This window comes from Crassostrea angulata, chromosome 3, assembly GCF_025612915.1.
Source record: "Crassostrea angulata isolate pt1a10 chromosome 3, ASM2561291v2, whole genome shotgun sequence".
In the NCBI taxonomy this organism is placed as follows: domain Eukaryota; kingdom Metazoa; phylum Mollusca; class Bivalvia; order Ostreida; family Ostreidae; genus Magallana; species Magallana angulata.
The window spans coordinates 41,167,640-41,185,627 of record NC_069113.1 but is presented as its reverse complement, the minus strand read 5'-3'; the positions used below and the strand labels follow the sequence as shown (position 1 = coordinate 41,185,627).

Below are 17,988 nucleotides of genomic sequence, written 5' to 3'. Positions count from 1 at the left end.
AGAATGCTCTTAAATAATTAATTATGCATGATAACAAATTATTTGAATTTTATTCATTAAGTTTTCTACTCCGATGTAAAATTGAGAGTAATCAGAATTTCCTCGATGTCACATGTTCCCAAGCACTTTTGATTCAGAAATTACATGTTTAAATAATTCTTAATGGTGCAAGCCTAGAATGAAATTAACACAGGCAATTGGTATATGAAAAAACAGTAAAATGTGTAAAAAATAATACACATGTTATAGTACATGTATTAAATATGATGTTTCAACTAAACATTGTTTTGACTTTACCTGTATTACCCTACTTACATCAAGGCATAAAGGTTTGGATCTGCAGATGTTCTATCGTGATAAGATAGATTTTCTTCTTTCCCATATATTGCTCATTTTCCACAGACCGACTTTTGTTAAAGGTTGTGCAGTGACACTGAACTATGTCTCTAGTTTAAGGTCAAAGCAGCCATGTACAAATCCTTGTCTGAACCATACTCTTTCCCCAGTTTGGACCATATTTAAACAAATGATGAGGATGTGGACATTGAATAAAGTTTTTAGGTAAAAGGTGAAAGTTGTATCACCTGTAAAAAATTTCTTATCTGGACTATATTTTCTCTCTGTTTGGCCCTATCTTGCTATATACTTCACAATAATTTGGTAGAAAGGTTGTGCAGAAATTATGAGCCAAATTTTAAAGTGAATTGTTATGGTCATAGCAGATCTCTTTGAATTTCAGTTTTAAACCATAATTTCCCCCCCTTGGCCTTTAAAAGCTTTACCAACAGACTGCCTATAGATAAGAGAATTGAAAAATTTTGTTCCCTTTAACCTATCTCTGCCTTTTACTACAACTTTAGAGTGTGGGGGAAAGAGACAGTTAATTATCGTGAACTAAATTTCAAAGTCGGGGTTAAGGTCAAAGCAAAGTCCTCAAAAAGGAGTTTTATATTTATGTCTTTTATCAAAGTTTGGCTCTTTGAGATGGCCACAATCTTGATAGTGTCTATTACAGTTTTGGCTTTATTACTGGTAACTGACAGATACCTGGTATATCCTCCACATATCATTGCTCTACTGGTTATGGTATTGTTATTCTACCTAACTTACCTGAACTTTATTTATTTTACAACAATTGATAAACAAGTTCTGCTGTAACAACTTATATTATATCTCTCAATGGCACAGATCATGTACAGGTCTAGAGGGGGTGTCAGGGGGTCCAGACCCTCCCTACAAAATTCACATATATTTAGATTACATTATAAAATTACCAAAAATATGATGCGGACCTCCGCTGGCAAACTCAAATAAATGTCAGACCTTCCTGGAAAAATTTGCTTGATCAGTGCATGCAGATGTGAGCGAGGGGCTCATTGATGTGGAAGGAGGCCTGGGTATCCGAAGAAAACCAATGTGTCCAAGAGGGCTACCCTCGTACCTTATTGAATACAACTGCTGATGATCATGGGATTTAACCCAGGTCACAGCAGTGAGAAGCGATCAGTGCATTGCCCACTGCGCTTCTTGGACACCCTAATGCTGTGCTGAAGGATAATTACCCATTTCATCCTTATCACATGCAATTTTGTAGCTGGGTAAAAATGCAGGTAAACTTGTGTGCAAATGAAACAAAAGATGCTCATGGGCCAAATCAGTCACCTGAGGATTGAGATAGGTATGATATAATCAACTTAATGGAGTCATAATACAAACTACCTAGACAATGTAGTATAATACATGTAAATCCTGTATAAATAAAAACCCATTTTCTCCCTGGGTATTCTTATGTTTATCATCCATTGTCCCTTTTAACAAGATGATTTTATAATCATATTATATGTTGCTCAGTATTGCAGTTCTCAAAAAAAAATCTTAAATAATTGTTTATATATGGGATATAAACCTACATCAAACTCTGAACCCCTTGTGAGGCCCAAGAATTGTCCAGGGGCCAAAATCTAAACAATTTTTAAGAATCACCCAGCTGATTAGTTTCTGAGAAGAAGATTGTAAAAGATATACCCTATACAACCCTATGTAAAATTTTGACACTCTATTGTGGCCCCACCCTACCCCTGGGGATCATGATTTTCACAACTTTGAATCTAGAGTACCTGAGGATGCGTCCACACAAGTTTCAATTTTTTCTGGCTGATAAGTTTCTGTGAAGAAGATTTTAAAAAATTTAAGCTATATATTCCTTTATATGATTTGACTCCCATTGTGGCCCCACCCTACCGCCAAGGGTCATGATTTTCACAACTTTGAATCTACACAACCTGAGAATGCTTCCACACAAGTTTCAGCTTTCCAGGCTTATTATTTTCTGAGAAGAAGATTTTTAAAGATTTACTCTATATATTCCTATGTAAAAATTTGACCCCCATTGTGGCTCCACCCTACCCCAGGAGCCTGGGGGTAATGATTTTCACAACTTTGAATCTACATTACTTGGGGATGCGTCCACACAAGTTTCAGCTTTAATGGCCAAATGATTCTTGAGAAAAAAAAAATTTGAATTTTTCTCAATTTTTTAAAATAATTTCTAATCATCTCCCTTTGAAAAGAGTATGATCCTTAATTTTCTCGACTTTGAATCCCCTTTGCCTAAGGGTGTTTTGTGCCATGGTTGAAATTGGCCCAGTAGTTCTTTGGAAGATGTTGAAAATGTGAAAAGTACAAAATAGCTCACTTGAGCTTTCAGCTCAGGTGAGCTAATAAAAAGCTTTGATGGTATTAATTTGAACAACATATAGATATATTAATCTATTTTATGTTCAAATGGTATAAAACTCGTGAATGCAGAAAATCAATGTGATGAAAAACTTATGATATTTTTTTTTTTTTATTTAATGTTTTCCGTGAATAATTTTCTATGAAAAATCTGCATCTGCACCTCCTTTGCTGTCGAAGCTTTTTCCGGAATTGTTTTGGCAGTTCATATTGGTTTTCTCTATTTCGCAATTTCCTTGATGACATCATCATGTCGGTATCTTGAACATAAACACCTACCTATCTAGTTCTGCACATTTTGGTGGCACTGATAAATATGTAAAACAAGAGGGTGTCGAAAGATTTAGATTTGATATGGCAGAAGAACGCACGGATGTGCTTAGTCTTACTGACGATGAAGAAAACGATGATTCTGATTATGAAAATTCATTGCCAGAGTTTCAAGACTCTTTGAGTAAATGGACGAATTATTTACACGGTTGGCAAGATCGATTTATTGTTTTAAAAGATGGAACATTGAGTTATTATAAATCAGAGAACGACACGTCGTATGGATGTAGAGGAGCCGTCAGCCTATCAAAGGCCACTGTTACGGTAAGATGGTTAACCCTTGTACAATTGAACTGCAACTCGAATTTTCTCGCCAATAGACATGTAATCAGTTCAGCTGATCGTTATTTATTGTAAATAAATATCAACTATTGTTGGTCATTTGCAAAGGTTACAATTTTTTCATTCAGGCTGGCGATTATTGATTCTTATTTATGGAAAGCTAATGGTAGATTATTCTCTTTTGAGAAGTAGACAGGCATAGCCTACATCCATATAGGCTATGTCTGTCCACTTCTCTAAAGTGAATAATTGTAGATATTCAATATTTTTATTAATAATACTAGCGTGCGACCCGTTCTCGCCGAGTACCATTTCTCGCCAGTACATTGTGACGTCATTTTTCGTCTATTATTTTATGTGTTGATAAAATGACGTCACAATGTACTGGCGAGAACTGGTCGCACGCCAGTGTAATATTAATGAATATCATTTGTTTGTTGGGACAGTAATCAAGTCCCATTAAAGTAACTGTTTTTATTACAAATGAGTGGAGGTGTTGGTGAAAAAGTGGTATCCATTAATTCCACAAAGAGCCTGTACTTTTATGAATCCACATTTTGCATCCTTTTTCTACAGAACATTGAGCCGCTTGAATCTGATTTAGTACTATGTACTGGCATGCCACCAGATCTCACCGAATACCATTTCTCGCCAGGGCATTGTTACGTCATTTATCAACACATGATAAAAATTTTATGTGATGTAACAGTGCACTAGTGATATATATGGTAATTGATGAGAACTGGTCTTTTGCCAGTAAAGTTGAAAAACTGTAAATTCGGAAAAAATTATGCCATTAAATGTTAAGACAGACACAATTTTTATTGTACAGTTTTGTTTCATTGCTTAGATGAATATGCCTATTATAATATGAGATTTGGATTATGTGATACTAAGATTTTATGAATTAATATGATAGTGTATTTTAAAATTTTATACAGTCAACACATATAACTCTTTCAATAAAACTGTACACATGGGTTTTTTTCTAATCAGTATATTTAAATCAGTTGTTATCAATCATCATAATGAAGAAAATTTCCATGAAACAGGAAAGTTCAGGATGTTTAGAATTGAATAGTCTGTTTGGATGCTCCATCAACACAAAAGTTTTTTTTGGTATATATTATTAAAGAAAAAAAATATCATGAATATCTTAAATATTTCATTTATCGAGGGAATTAAAACTACTCGAAATAGAAAAAAAAACTTCCTTATTATCAATGAAAGAAAAACAATTACAGCACTAAAAATGTAAATAAATAATAAAAGTAAAGACTGCATGTACACTAGACACGAAGGCTGTTATTTGACCCTTAGGAGGAAATTTTATATGGTCAGAATTTAGCAATGAAATCCTTTTTAAATAAGTTCCTGGCTTAAACTAATGCATTTATGAAAAATCAACTTTCAGATGGAAAGGGAAGGGAAAATTGTGGAAATATCCGTAAAATATTCCTTTAATTTAATAATAACAGCATTTACACTCAGTTGTCAATGCCAAAAAATCTTTATAGCATTTTTTTTTTTGAGAACCACAACATTAAAAGATAGTAGGGGTATTAAGGAATGTCCAGTAAATGTACAACTTTCAGGGGGAGGGGTGTGTAAATTTATGATCCACACTGACTGTCACTCCATTTTGAACTGTCAGAGAGATGTCCTTACAGCTGGGGGTGGAGATTTATGTGTCAGACACAGCTGACTCTGTGTATTTGACTGAATCTCAGAGGACCAGGATATTTTAATTGTGTTTGTATGAGTCAAAAACCGAAAATCAGAGGAAAAGACAATTTGAGTGTATATGACAAGTTTAATATAAAAAAAAATGTCATTGTCTTAGACTGGCTAGGAGGCAGATATAGTTGTTTTTTAATACACCTAATACATGTATATGGGCAATCTGGTTTTAGAATTAAGTGATGTGTGCAGAGCTTACACCTGTAGCTGACAGGAAGAAAGTTTTGTACATTTGAATTTGAATTTGCTTCATTAATTCTAATGAAAGCAAAATTGTTGTTTGGTTTTGTAATACAGATTGTTAAGAATATAGTGGCTTGCTTATGTCAAGAGTTAATGTGTGTAAACTATTGTCAGAATGTCTAGAAAGGTGGAGCATATCTTAAATACTGTAGATGCACACCTTGGTTTTACCTGGGGGCCATAGGACAGAGAGATGTCAAGAGAACACAGTTTTCATGAAGAAAATTACACACCTTTGTGTGGTTCAGGAATTTATTCATTGATCACCCACTCATTTTTTCATTTCTTTAAATTCATTTCATGAGGTATTGATTTAATCATTTTTTTGGGGGGGTATGGCAAATTTGTATTTACACTGAAAAATAAGGCAGTGATGCCCACGTAGAAATATTGCATAACGAATAAGTTAAAAAAATCCTATGACACTCTTTATCTTCAGGTTTATCTGTCAGACACTGTTATCTGGATATTTATTTAAAACTAGTCAATGCTTACACACTTTGATGTTTTATGGAAAAGTGTTATAACAGTGCTGCAATAGCAAAAAGATAAATACCGGTAGGTCAGTTCACAGGACAAAGCACAGCTTTACTTTCTGCAGATAGTTCAGTTTTCATCTTACATTCATCTACCGGTAAATCTGGCTTCACTTCACATGTTAGTTGTAAGAGTTGTTGACAAAGTAAGCCATAATATAGAGCCCATTAATATGATTGAGGAAGGGTAATAAAATCTACCCTGAAGTATCAGTATCAATAGAAATCAATGAGGGAGGGAGGTCTTACAAATCAGTTAATGGCCACTGTCCATCCGTCATGGGGACAACTCACACTGCCCCCCAGACATGGCATGAACTGGTGGGTGAACTCAGATTGCTGATGTAGTATAACAACTTCATCTAAAGCATGACTCAGGGTGATGAGACATAAGATAGTGTTTCTATTACAAGATATGATTTGAGATTTTACTGTTAGTCAGTGTAGATACAATAACAATGATTTTTTGGGGGGGTGAAAACTTAACCAATTTATATGAAATGAAGATGTAAAACCAAAAATTATCTATGATATTTGCTTCAATCAATCAATATTTACATATATTTCTTAACCATGCAGAACTTCAAAATTGAATAAATAAGAGAAATGTCACACTTCGTTATCAACAAGATATGAAGTATAAGAGGCAGAGTCCTACATGTAGGTCAAGAACGTCTGGGACGTTCACAGTGACAACTCACTCTCACTCTGTTGCTTAAGTGTTTGTGAAAGCTACTGGAATGTCTTTATTGCATATTCTGTGAGATATGTGTGGTTTTTTGGCTGTTAATATAGGACAACAATTGGTGTGTGTTGTTGTTAATTCTATGTTTTTGTCTAGGTGTAACATCTGCTGATGTGCTATTGAAAACACACCAAAACATCCAACATTGCTATCAGATTTTTTTCTCCTCATTATTTATTTTTTTCTCATTGACCTAAGTAGAATTTCAGAGAGAGAGAGAGAGAGAGAGAGAGAGAGAGAGAGATATTTTGATGTAAAATGCACTTTACATGCTACACTGAATTTAATAGAACATGAGAAAGAGAGAGAAAAAGAGAGATATGTTGTGAGGGACTATGTACTGTATGTAGTACATGTATACTGAATTTAGAGTGAGAGAGATAGAGAGAATAATAAAGAGAAGAATAGAGAAACATGGTATACAATGTATTGTAGTACACTGACATCACTATAAACAGTAGAATCTACTTGTCAAACTGTTATATCTGTCGGACAGTAACTTCTCTAGTATTCACCGATTAGTAGTAATATGTAGACTAGATGACTGTCTGGTCACTGCTCCCTGAAACTGTGAGAAAAAAGTACCTAATTGATTGTATACTACATAGATATTGTGTGTCTAATGGTAGTTCTCTCCGACAGTTTACATGTGTATCTGATTTATGGCGGCTGTATGATGGCTTTGTAACAGGTGAATGCAAAGAATGCAAACAAGGAATTCCTCGTTTGATTATGAATTTACTGCCATGGATGACATCAATAGCTCAAAAAATAGGTCACAGATATATTAGCTGGAAAGAAGAATGTTGGAGTAAAATTATAGCAGATATATAGGAATGTGATAGATTTGACGAATGTATCTTTTCTTTGAATACCAGATTCCTTAGAATAATAGCATTATCATAAACACTCGGCACATCAAGAGTAATGAGTAAATGCCATAAGTTTTTCCTTGTGTACATTTCTTTAATGTTCAGAGATGAACTCCAATCTAAACAACTTTACTCCTGGTCTGCAACCCGCCCAGTAGAAAGAAAATGAAAAACAAAATATGCTTTTCTATTTCTTTTTAAAAAACATATTTGAATTCTTTAGAGAAGGAAAGAACTTTCAGTTCTTAGCATCATGTATTAGTGATTCTTTTACCAAAATTACTCCTTGCCCGTTTTATTGCATAGTACTTAATTATCAACAATTTCATAAAATATATATTGAAACTACAATCACAGGAATCTTATAGAATGCTGGTGAGAATTCTCAGGATTGTGTTTCAGGCAGACTTGCCAATATTAACAGAGATATGATATTGTAAGTACTTTTGTTTGTAGCCCCACCAGTTTGATGACTGTCGGTTTGATGTGGGGGTCAATGACAGCGTCTGGTACCTGAGAGCCAAAGACGAGGAGGAGAGGCAGAAATGGATGAACGCCATTGAACTGCACAGGGTATGGACAGACATATGATTGAAAACTGTTAGTTGTTGACCTTTATAACCGGTACTTTGCTTTCATTCATATTCTTGCGCATCAATTTTTGTGAATTTAGTGAATATCACAATGATATTATCAATACAAGATGTTATTAGAATTTAAATTTCAATGAACATTTAATTTTGTAGATTACTGGTAACTTATAAACCAAATTTATGAAAATTGGTATTTAACAAATATTAATGAACCTACAGTAATTAGATTTATGAAGACTAGAAATACAGGGGCTTTGATTTAGAAGGAAATGGAAAATGTTCCAAAAATATATATAATTATATATACATGTACGGATCCCCTATAAAAAAATTAGGTATGTCAATTACCTTTATATTGATCCATTATAAAAATCTTATAGGTATGTCAATTACCTTTACTCTAATTACGTGAATAATTGTTTAAGACTAGAAATGAGAGATTTTATATTAAAAGAACATTAAAGTATTTGAAGGTATACTTTAGGATTTTAAATTCTTAAATGTATGTCACTGCTTTTGTAGCAAGCGGAATCAGGATACGGGAGTGAAAACAATTTACGTCGCCATGGATCGCTCATGTCACTTACGTCAGCATGTAGTCTGTCCACCACGTCCACTTCCTCATTCAAAGTGAGTACACGAGCCTGTGCATCCCTGATACACCTCTGGCTGCTGACATTCTTACAGCACAAGGAGGAAATACCTTGACCCATTTGTACAATGACCTCCATATGCATGTTAATTGATGAATTGATACATGTAGTAGGAGTTTGTTTTATAGCTTTGCTAACTCAAAAGGAAATTAAACAGAATTATTGAATATGAAGATATTTTGGATAACTTTAAAGTTACAAATTCTGTAACATCTGAAACTTTGATAAAATGGACAGATTGAATTTGAGAAGTGTAAGTCACAAGGATTTTCTTTAAATGGACAATCAAATGTTCTGTGAATAAGGAAGGTTTTGTAGGTAGCAAAAAGCGTTATCATACTTTAAAGTGAAAAGTTAAAATCTAATTGGCTGAAAAACACTTCATGAAAACTCATATCTCTTTCAAGAGACAAAATCAAATCTTACATGGAGACAGTAACATTTCATGATGAAAAGTGATACAACATTCTGCAAAAATTGTTATTGAGCAAAATTCATGCAATAGATAATCACCATAGAATAATGTTATGGTCTTTAGAGCTTCTTAAACCGAGGCCAATTTGCAATATCGAATGATTTCAAGACTGATTAATCAAAACCAAAGCTTAGTCTTTATAATAGATGTTCAAGTTTAAGAGCTATTACCAGTTTTTTTAATATTTTAAAATATTTGTTGTAATTGATATATGCACTGCATTTATACAGATATTTAAAATTAATTAGATTATGATCATATCAATGTATCAGTGAAACTAACAATATTCTTTTACTTTGAATTTTAGAGGGGACGGGGTTTGTCGGAGAAAGTGGCAGAGATGGAAACATTCCGAGACATTCTGTGTCGACAGATAGATACTCTACAGGGCTACTTTGACAGTTGTGCCTCGGCTGTCTCAAATGGTGCTGTTCAGGAATGTAGGTCTTTTTACAGATTTTACAGTTGATTAGATATAAATTTAATCCAGTGAATGATCAATCAAAGTCAAGAAATATATATTAGATTGAATTACAGACTACAAATTGTTTTATGAAAAAAAAAATTGTAATATGCTGTACACAGGCACGTAGCAAAAATCTTCAAAATCCTAATCCGTGGGGGGGGGGGGGGGGGGGGACTCAACTATACTTCCAAAAAAAATTCTTCCCTACCAAAAATTTTTTTCCTCCAAATCTTGAAATTTCTAATCCGGGGGGGGGGGGGGGGGGTAGTACCTTCAATTTGACTACTCATTTCCTTATTTTCATATCAATTTTTTACTAACTTCCAAAAAAGTGGGGGGGCCAACTCCATTATCATTCATTTTTTATATATGTAAATTTTAAAAAAAATTGTTGCTGCGAGAAAAAGTGGGGGGGCCAGGCCCCCCCTGGCCCCCCCTGATGCTACGTGCCTGGTACAAGCCACTAAATGGCACAAATAATAATCAAAGATTAGGATGTCTATTTTGCTTTTGTGTGAGAGAAACAGCCATGTAAATAGCTTATTAGATGGATTTTGATGATTTCAGTACATGAGGATGACATTGGAGATCCAGACGACCCTCATGATTCCTCATCCGGGTCAGATCATCATCAAGGTCAACTATTCCATAATCCAAACAGCAAAGACCTCGGTGATTACATGCTTTGTTATATCAATGTATAACCTACCTGCAATTTTTTTTTTGAGTCTTTGTGAACCTTAGACTAAATCTGATTTTCATTGCAACAAATCAAAACCAATATTACTGAGTCTAGCAAGCACTTTTTCAGTTTTTGTTCTTACATGATGCAAAGGGAAGATAATTGAGATATATTGAACGATGAAATTTGTATTTTAGCTTCAATATTGCAACAACACGGAGGCCATGCAGTGGATTTCAAAGGGGAAGCTCTCACATTCAAAGCCACCACCATGGGGATCATACACACACTTACCCACTGTATAGAACTAATGGCACAGAGAGAGGAAGCATGGAAAAAGAGGCTAGAAAAGGTAAGAAATTCTTAGATATTTGAAGTGCTATTAGTATCAAATAATGCAAACTTAGTCTAGAGTTTGCAACTGTCTTAGTCAAATGGTAATCCTTAATCCTTAGTATTAACATGATTAATTTCATCATGAACTCGGGTAGCAGTGGTGATAAGTGAGTGCATTGTCCACTGCGCTTCATGGACACCCTGGAAACAAAGAGAACTCAAGCCCAGCAAAGATTGCATTTAGATAATTTTTGAACAGAATTTATAGATCCATACCCCAAATATGATTTAATAAGAAAAATAATAAAGATGTGCTTCAACTATTTCTTTAGGAGGTGGAAAGGAGAAAGAAGTTTGAGGAAGCTTACAAATCAGCCTCATTAGACAGAGGAAAGCAGAAACTCATCATTGGAGGACCAGATTTTGAGGTATTTAAAGATATATTCCGGATTGAATTTTTGCATGTTTGTACTGATCATGATTGTTGATTTAACATCATGGGTACATATTTACAGGAGGGTCCTAATTCGCAAATGAAGGAGGAAGAATTCTATGATGCTGTCGATGCGGGATTAGACAGACTAGATGAAAAGTTTGACGAGATGATGGTATGAATGCTTACTGATCTCTTTATTTATTCAATTTTTTGTAGAATTAATGCACAAAGAACACTGTAGATACTATACATATCAAGTGGGTTAGTTATGAGTTATTATGTATCATTTCAGACAGAGAAGGCTTCAGCTGTCTCACATCATTCCAAGATATCCCTGAATCCACACCATCCATTATATAATGAGGTACCATCATCAGTAAATCATCAGTTTTTCTAAATAGAACCTGTAAAGTTGGGTTAATTGCATAAGAATTAGATTATTGTACCAATATAAAGTAACAGCATTACTGTCAAATCAAATTATTTCATGTTTTGCAAATGTTCATGGGTTAATAGAAAATTTAGTGAGACAAGGGAATATGCTTTCTCTCTGTTCCAATGGGAAAAAATTGTATTTTAAAATGTGTATACCAATTATGGGGATATAATACTATGGTGTTAACAATGATGAATCAACAGTAATTTGTTCACTTGGAATCAAAGATATAACTATTGATAAATGAAACAGTTGAACTTTGATATCTCGAACACTGATATCTCGAATACAATTGATATGTCAAAGTGATTTGTAAGTCCCAACCACCAAGTATTTTATCTCAAATACTTGGATATCTCGAAGTTTTTTTTATAGTTCCATCTAGTTCAAGATAACAAATTTTGACTGTATATGATAGTTTTAGAAAAAAAAAAGTTTAAATATGCTAGTTAGACTGTGTTGATGACATGATGGGCATGTGTTTTAGATTAATGACATGATGAGTGTGTGTTTTAGATTAATGACAAGATGGGCCTGTGTTTTAGATTAATGACAAGCCTGTGTTTTAGATTAAAGACAAGATGGGCCTGTGTTTTAGATTAATGACAAGATGGGCATGTGTTTAGATAAATGACAAGATGGGCCTGTGTTTTAGATTAATGACAAAATGGGCATGTGTTTAGATAAATGACAAGATGGGCCTGTGTTTTAGATTAATGACAAAATGGGCATGTGTTTAGATAAATGACAAGATGGGCCTGTGTTTTAGATTAATGACAAAATGGGCATGTGTTTGGAGAAATGACAAGATGGGCCTGTGTTTTAGATTAACCAGCTCGTGGATAACCACCTGACGAGGATGGATGAGAAGACAGAGGGAGGGAAGGACACCTGGCAGGTGATCGCGGAGGAGGGCGACCTCAAGGTGTACAAGCGGGAGCTGGAGGTAAACGGGGTGGTCATCGACCCACTCAAGGCCTCCTATGTCGTCAAGGTAACAGCTCATTTCACACTCTTGAAATCATTTCTGTGATTAAAAAAAAAAGAAATAATTAGTAAAAACTTTATACCTTAATTTTAGGGTATAACTGGACATGAAGTTTGTCATTACTTCTGGAGTATTGATGTTCGAATGGACTGGGATGGTTTGTACACACATATTATACTCAGATTTCATTGATGTTTCCAAAGCAAATATTATACATGTAGTACATATTATTAATCAGTAGATGTATTTTATCATAATATCTTTTAACATAAGGTTATTAAGTGTGAGGTGTATTGTTAACAGTTATTATTTACTGCTTTGTAAACTTTCAATAGAAAGACTTTTGATTGTTAATGAAACCCATGTTAAATTTTATCTGATTGATTGACAGCTACTCTGGAGTCCAGTGTGTGCACCGATTGGTTGGCAGAGGACACATTTGTCAGTCACAATGTCATCAAGAGGGTGTGGCCTGCGTCACAAAGAGATGCCCTCTTCTGGTCTCATCTACGACATGTGACCGGCTCAAACGACGAGGACCCAGACAGGTGGATAGTCGTCAATTACTCAACAGAGGACCCCAAAATTCCTGTAAGCAATCAAACACTGAACATACTTCTTTAGATCTTTTTTCAGTTCTATATAGATATGAGGATTGTCCCACTGAAGCACAGTCAGTAGAAACAGAATTTGATTTTTTAAAAATAATAAAAGTATGGTCAAAATCATCTATGTAATGCTGGTCTCTTTCAGAACAAGTATGTGCGAGTGACGATGAATGTTGCTATGATATGTGAGACTATCATTGATCCCCCAGCAGACGGCAATATCAGTCGTGATGACATTAAGTGCAAGATCAGCTACACTGCTGAAGGTATGTAGACTGTCAAGATGTTTAAATATTAAGGTGCTCAGCTAGCAAGGTGTCAGCTTCCTGTATTATCGTGTTCAACTCTCAATTTAATTTAACTATCATTATGTTCAACTATTATGGTGTTCAATGATCATGTCGCAAACTCTTGATAATTAGTGAGTGTAATATTTTTGTAATTTAATCTTTAAAAAGTACATGTTCATTGCTTTTCTACTTCATATATATATATATATATATATATATATATATATATATATATATATATATATATATATATATATATATATATATATCCATTACTTATTAATTAATGTAATGATTATAAGACTTATAAAAAGGTTGATTTATTTTTCCCTTCAGTGAACCCCGGAGGTTGGGCCCCAGCATCTGTTTTGAGAGCTGTTTACAAGCGCGAGTATCCCAAGTTCCTGAAGCGGTTCACCTCCTATGTCAAGGACACGGTCAAGGACAAACCAATCATGTTCTAGGAGCCGCTTAGCCATGTCTTCTCTGTGCCTTCTGTCCTCCTCGTCACTTCCTTTTGTTGTAGATTATGCTAGAAGTGTTTTGAATTTTACTGTTTTTTTCGAGTGACAAGTTGAGAATATTGAGTCACTATTTTTTTGTAACACTCTCATTTATAAACTAACAATTTTCAGTTGAATTTAAATTTAAGCTAATTCAGTACTCAAATAATTGATGTTTAACAGTATTGCAGTTGGTCAATTTATACTGGATTTTGCAGTGAGATGTACCAGTATAAGTGATTTTAAAAAGGCCAGTCAATCTTGAATTTTAGAAATATGTTAACTAGTTATATGAATTTTATAGGATAATATCACCTTGTAAGCTATGTACAAAAGTAAAAGAGCAAGAGATGACTGTCTGTGAAAGTGATTGTAATGTAAATAAAACAATATATATTTTAACCTATATGGATTTCTTAATTTATTGTATGTGATATATAAAAAAAAAACCAAGTACCATATTTATGTCTGTACAAATCTTTTATGACTGTCTTTTTTTGCAGATGTGATTAAGAAAAAAAAATTAATTTGTTAAAACCAAAATTGCACATCAGATTCCTGTATATTACAAATTGAAACATGTTAGAAAAGGAAAAGTGAATGTTTTGTCGTCTCTCCAATTTATACTACAAAAAAAAATAGTAAATCAATATTATATTAATCCTTTCTATGAAAGGACTTTTAAGTGTTCTGGGGCCATATACTTGGAAAATATAAACTACTCATTATTTTTCTATGCTCAGTGTTTCAATGGACATTTTCTGCTGCATTGTCATTAAATGATTGAATGCTTTAATTATATTGTTGGAAAAAATCAGTGTATTCAAAACACAAAAACAAACAGCAGTTAAGTTGTAATTCATGTTCAACTGCTCTTTGTGATATTTTTTTGTGATTTCATGTTCAACTATATTCGATTTGAAGAAAATATTTTCTTGAAATCACATTTTGACTGAAAATGATGAGAATACATGTGATATAGGATTGGAAATACAGCATTGTTTTATACCATTCCATACATCTTTTTTTTTTAACTGACATATAAATTTGCAGTTCATGGTGTTGATTTTACATGAAAAATTATTTTGAGGTATGAAATTAATGTCAAGACACATGAGTCAATTCATTAGGGTACTGTACTCCTATTTCACTGTTCAGACGTGATCCATCCAGAAAATACTGTAAAAAAAAAAGAAAAAAATATAAAATCAACTTTGAATTCCAATGTTTCATAAAGATATGCAGCTTTTTCATGTTAACAAGTTACAGTCTCAAACTCTGGAAGAGTTGTTGGAAATTCCACTATCATTTACATGTATAGCTGTGGATCTACTTTGCACAGCTTAACTTTTCCTTCACATCAAACTTGTATGCTAGTTGGTTTTAATTTTTTGCTCACATAAATGTTGTAAATTCATTGCAGATTACATGCATTAATATATTGTTATGACCCAAGATGGGTTTTTTCTTGATTGATAGATTCGCTTTGTTTATACCGCATTGTTGTTTTGATTGTCAGTGGTGAGAGAGAGAGGGGGGTTTATCAGATGTAATCTGGATTAGTTAGAAAGAAGTCTTGAAGGCTTTAACTTAAATGATGTATGCAGAGCTTGGTTACTAGTCTGGCATGTAGAGATTTTGCATGTACCAATCTTTTAAATCAAGGTCTCCATGAGAATGTGGACCTCCCAGTACTGGTCTATGTATTACAGACCAGTCTAAAGCCGCTGTTTCTACCATTACATGTACCAATAATAACTAAATGTAGCCCTGCTTTGAATAGAGATGCACTGTAAATGTGTTCTATATACATGTAGATAATGGTGCAAGATACACAACTAGTATTATAAAAACTACTTGCTTTAATTGATTCAAAACTTTGTACAGTGTATTTAAGACAATTTTTAGCAAAGATAATACTTATTTCTTAAATTAGTATGTAATGTATAGTAAAAAAAAAAGTCAGAGAAATTAATATACCATGCTGGCACTGATTAAGTGCACTAATATGACTCTTTCACACAATCAGACATTGTTGTATTGTCATGTTCTCAGGTCATTTTAACTTGTTAAGTAATATAGTCTATCAATGTTTACAATCATGGCATAGTGGATGAGTATACGAAACCATTTCATAGATAAACCTGACTTGTTTGTGAATAGTGATATGTGGTGTTACCTCCCTTTGTATATACATCTTCCTGCAATCAAACATACATGTATGTACATTTCCCCTTATGTTTATGTATATATTCATGAAATTATTAAATTTTGTACATATTACATGTTTCTGTGTTCATCTCTTATTTTTTGGTTTGACCAAATTTCAAAAGTTTCATAAACTCTAGAGACAAGTCAGATATATTGAGTTAGAGATACATGTATTTTTGAGACAAACTGTGCAATGTTCAATTGCATGTAAATACCGCAATTCCTACTATTTCAAAAAGTCAGTGCTTTGTTTTGTTTCTCTCTTTATCTGAGAATATGTATAGACAATTTATATCAGTGATTAAAGGTCACTGCGGTTAGTTTCTTCATCTCCGTAGAGGTTTTTTTTTCCACCTGCTAATTTTCGATGCAGTAACTAGTAGCTTTTAACACTGAGAATTAACTACATTTTTATGGGCGTTTTCTGTTACTACGCGTAGGCAGGTTTGCTGTATTATCGCGAAACGCCAGTATTATAAACAATTTTTGCGCCATATATTACAAAAGGGTGACTTGATTGCATTTCTGCGTTACAAGTACGAGTTTGCACGTATATTTCATAACTTATCAATCCGCATTTACATTCCTTAAACCTAAGATACTTCATAAAACGATTCCTAAGTTTTAGGGGAGGGGGGATGTAAAACATTTTTTTAAGCTATTCTAGCTACACTTGACATTAAAAGATCGATGAATAACAACAAAACTGATTTACTGTATAAGTATCAATTGTTTTTTTAAATTTCGATTACAAAAAGGGACTGCCCCCGGGCCCTCCTCTTAATCCACCAGAGCAATCTATAACTAATCAACGACCAGAACTATCAGGCTTATAACAAACGCAATATACATGACTGGTGCTGATGCAGAAAGGCAAACGCTAACTGTTTTTCATTCAATCGCAGATATACTTAGGTTAATATTATAGTGGGTCGGGGGTCCAAACAAGTTTAATAATGTTTTTTCCTATCTATTTTTTATTGACATTTATAGCGTAATCATAAATAATTAATGTAAATCACAAATTACTAAAAGATTAAAACATAGAAATTACGAACTTTGAAGATATTTTTCAAAGCGTTAAAATTTGGTTTGGTTTATGCTAAGAAACCGACAGATTTTGCATCGTAAAACGGAGAAACAATTGTTTTGACCGTTTGGTCAGCCCGTTTTGTTTTTTCTTGTTTTGTTTTATTTTGTTTGTTTCTTTGTTTTTTGTTGTTGTTTTTTTAGGTATATATATACTCAAACAATAAAATGCTTTCTTTGGTGATTCATTCGGGATATGAAGGTAGCGACATTGCAGAAAAAATACATAACCCGCTAACGCGGGTTATGTAAATTTTTTCTGCAATGATCGCTACCTTCATTACCCGAATGAATCATCAAAGAAAGCATTTTATTGTTTATATTAACATCTCTCTTTTAGCAAATTGATAAATTGATTACGAAAAGTAAGTAAAATTCACTAAATTACTGTTAATGTACGTAAGTACGTTAACTAAAAGAAACAGCCAAATCGTCTCCTGTGAGACTGAGTCTGACGTCGTCATGATTATTTCGTGCAGTCCGTGATTTTTCCTTGGTAGTTGTAGGTCTCGACCAATCGATAAACTGGGCGTGTCAAGTTTGGTCCTGTCACTTTCTTGTCAGTTTCAGCCGCTGTAGATTTCGACCAATAAATAAACGGGGCGTGTAGATTTCAATCTGGCTGTTTCTATAGAGCTATGAATTAACTATAAGTTTCCGTAAGAAATAGAGGGAATAATACTTAGTAGATGTAAATATATGTATATAACTACCCAATTTAAAGCATGCTTATGCCTT

At 33.7% G+C, this 17,988-nt stretch overlaps 1 protein-coding gene across 1 annotated transcript; it reads left to right on the top strand.

Moving 5' to 3' along the window:
- Positions 1–2,960: 2,960 nt before the first annotated feature.
- Positions 2,961–16,237, top strand: LOC128176648 (ceramide transfer protein-like). Its single transcript, XM_052843117.1, has 14 exons — positions 2,961–3,330; positions 7,941–8,057; positions 8,600–8,707; positions 9,513–9,645; positions 10,239–10,343; positions 10,551–10,705; positions 11,022–11,117; positions 11,205–11,297; positions 11,418–11,489; positions 12,388–12,555; positions 12,643–12,706; positions 12,941–13,140; positions 13,303–13,423; positions 13,784–16,237. The coding sequence occupies exons 1-14, from the start codon at positions 3,091–3,093 to the stop codon at positions 13,909–13,911; spliced, it is 1,800 nt and encodes a 599-aa protein (XP_052699077.1). The 5' UTR covers positions 2,961–3,090; the 3' UTR covers positions 13,912–16,237.
- Positions 16,238–17,988: the final 1,751 nt, after the last annotated feature.

Coding starts and splice junctions, on each gene's coding strand:
- LOC128176648 (XM_052843117.1), top strand. CDS start 3,091: ATGGCAGAAGAACGCACGGATGTGCTTAGTCTTACTGACGATGAAGAA. Junction 10,344..10,550: donor TCCAAACAGCAAAGACCTCG/GTGATTACATGC, acceptor TTTGTATTTTAG/CTTCAATATTGCAACAACAC. Junction 13,141..13,302: donor CAGAGGACCCCAAAATTCCT/GTAAGCAATCAA, acceptor GGTCTCTTTCAG/AACAAGTATGTGCGAGTGAC.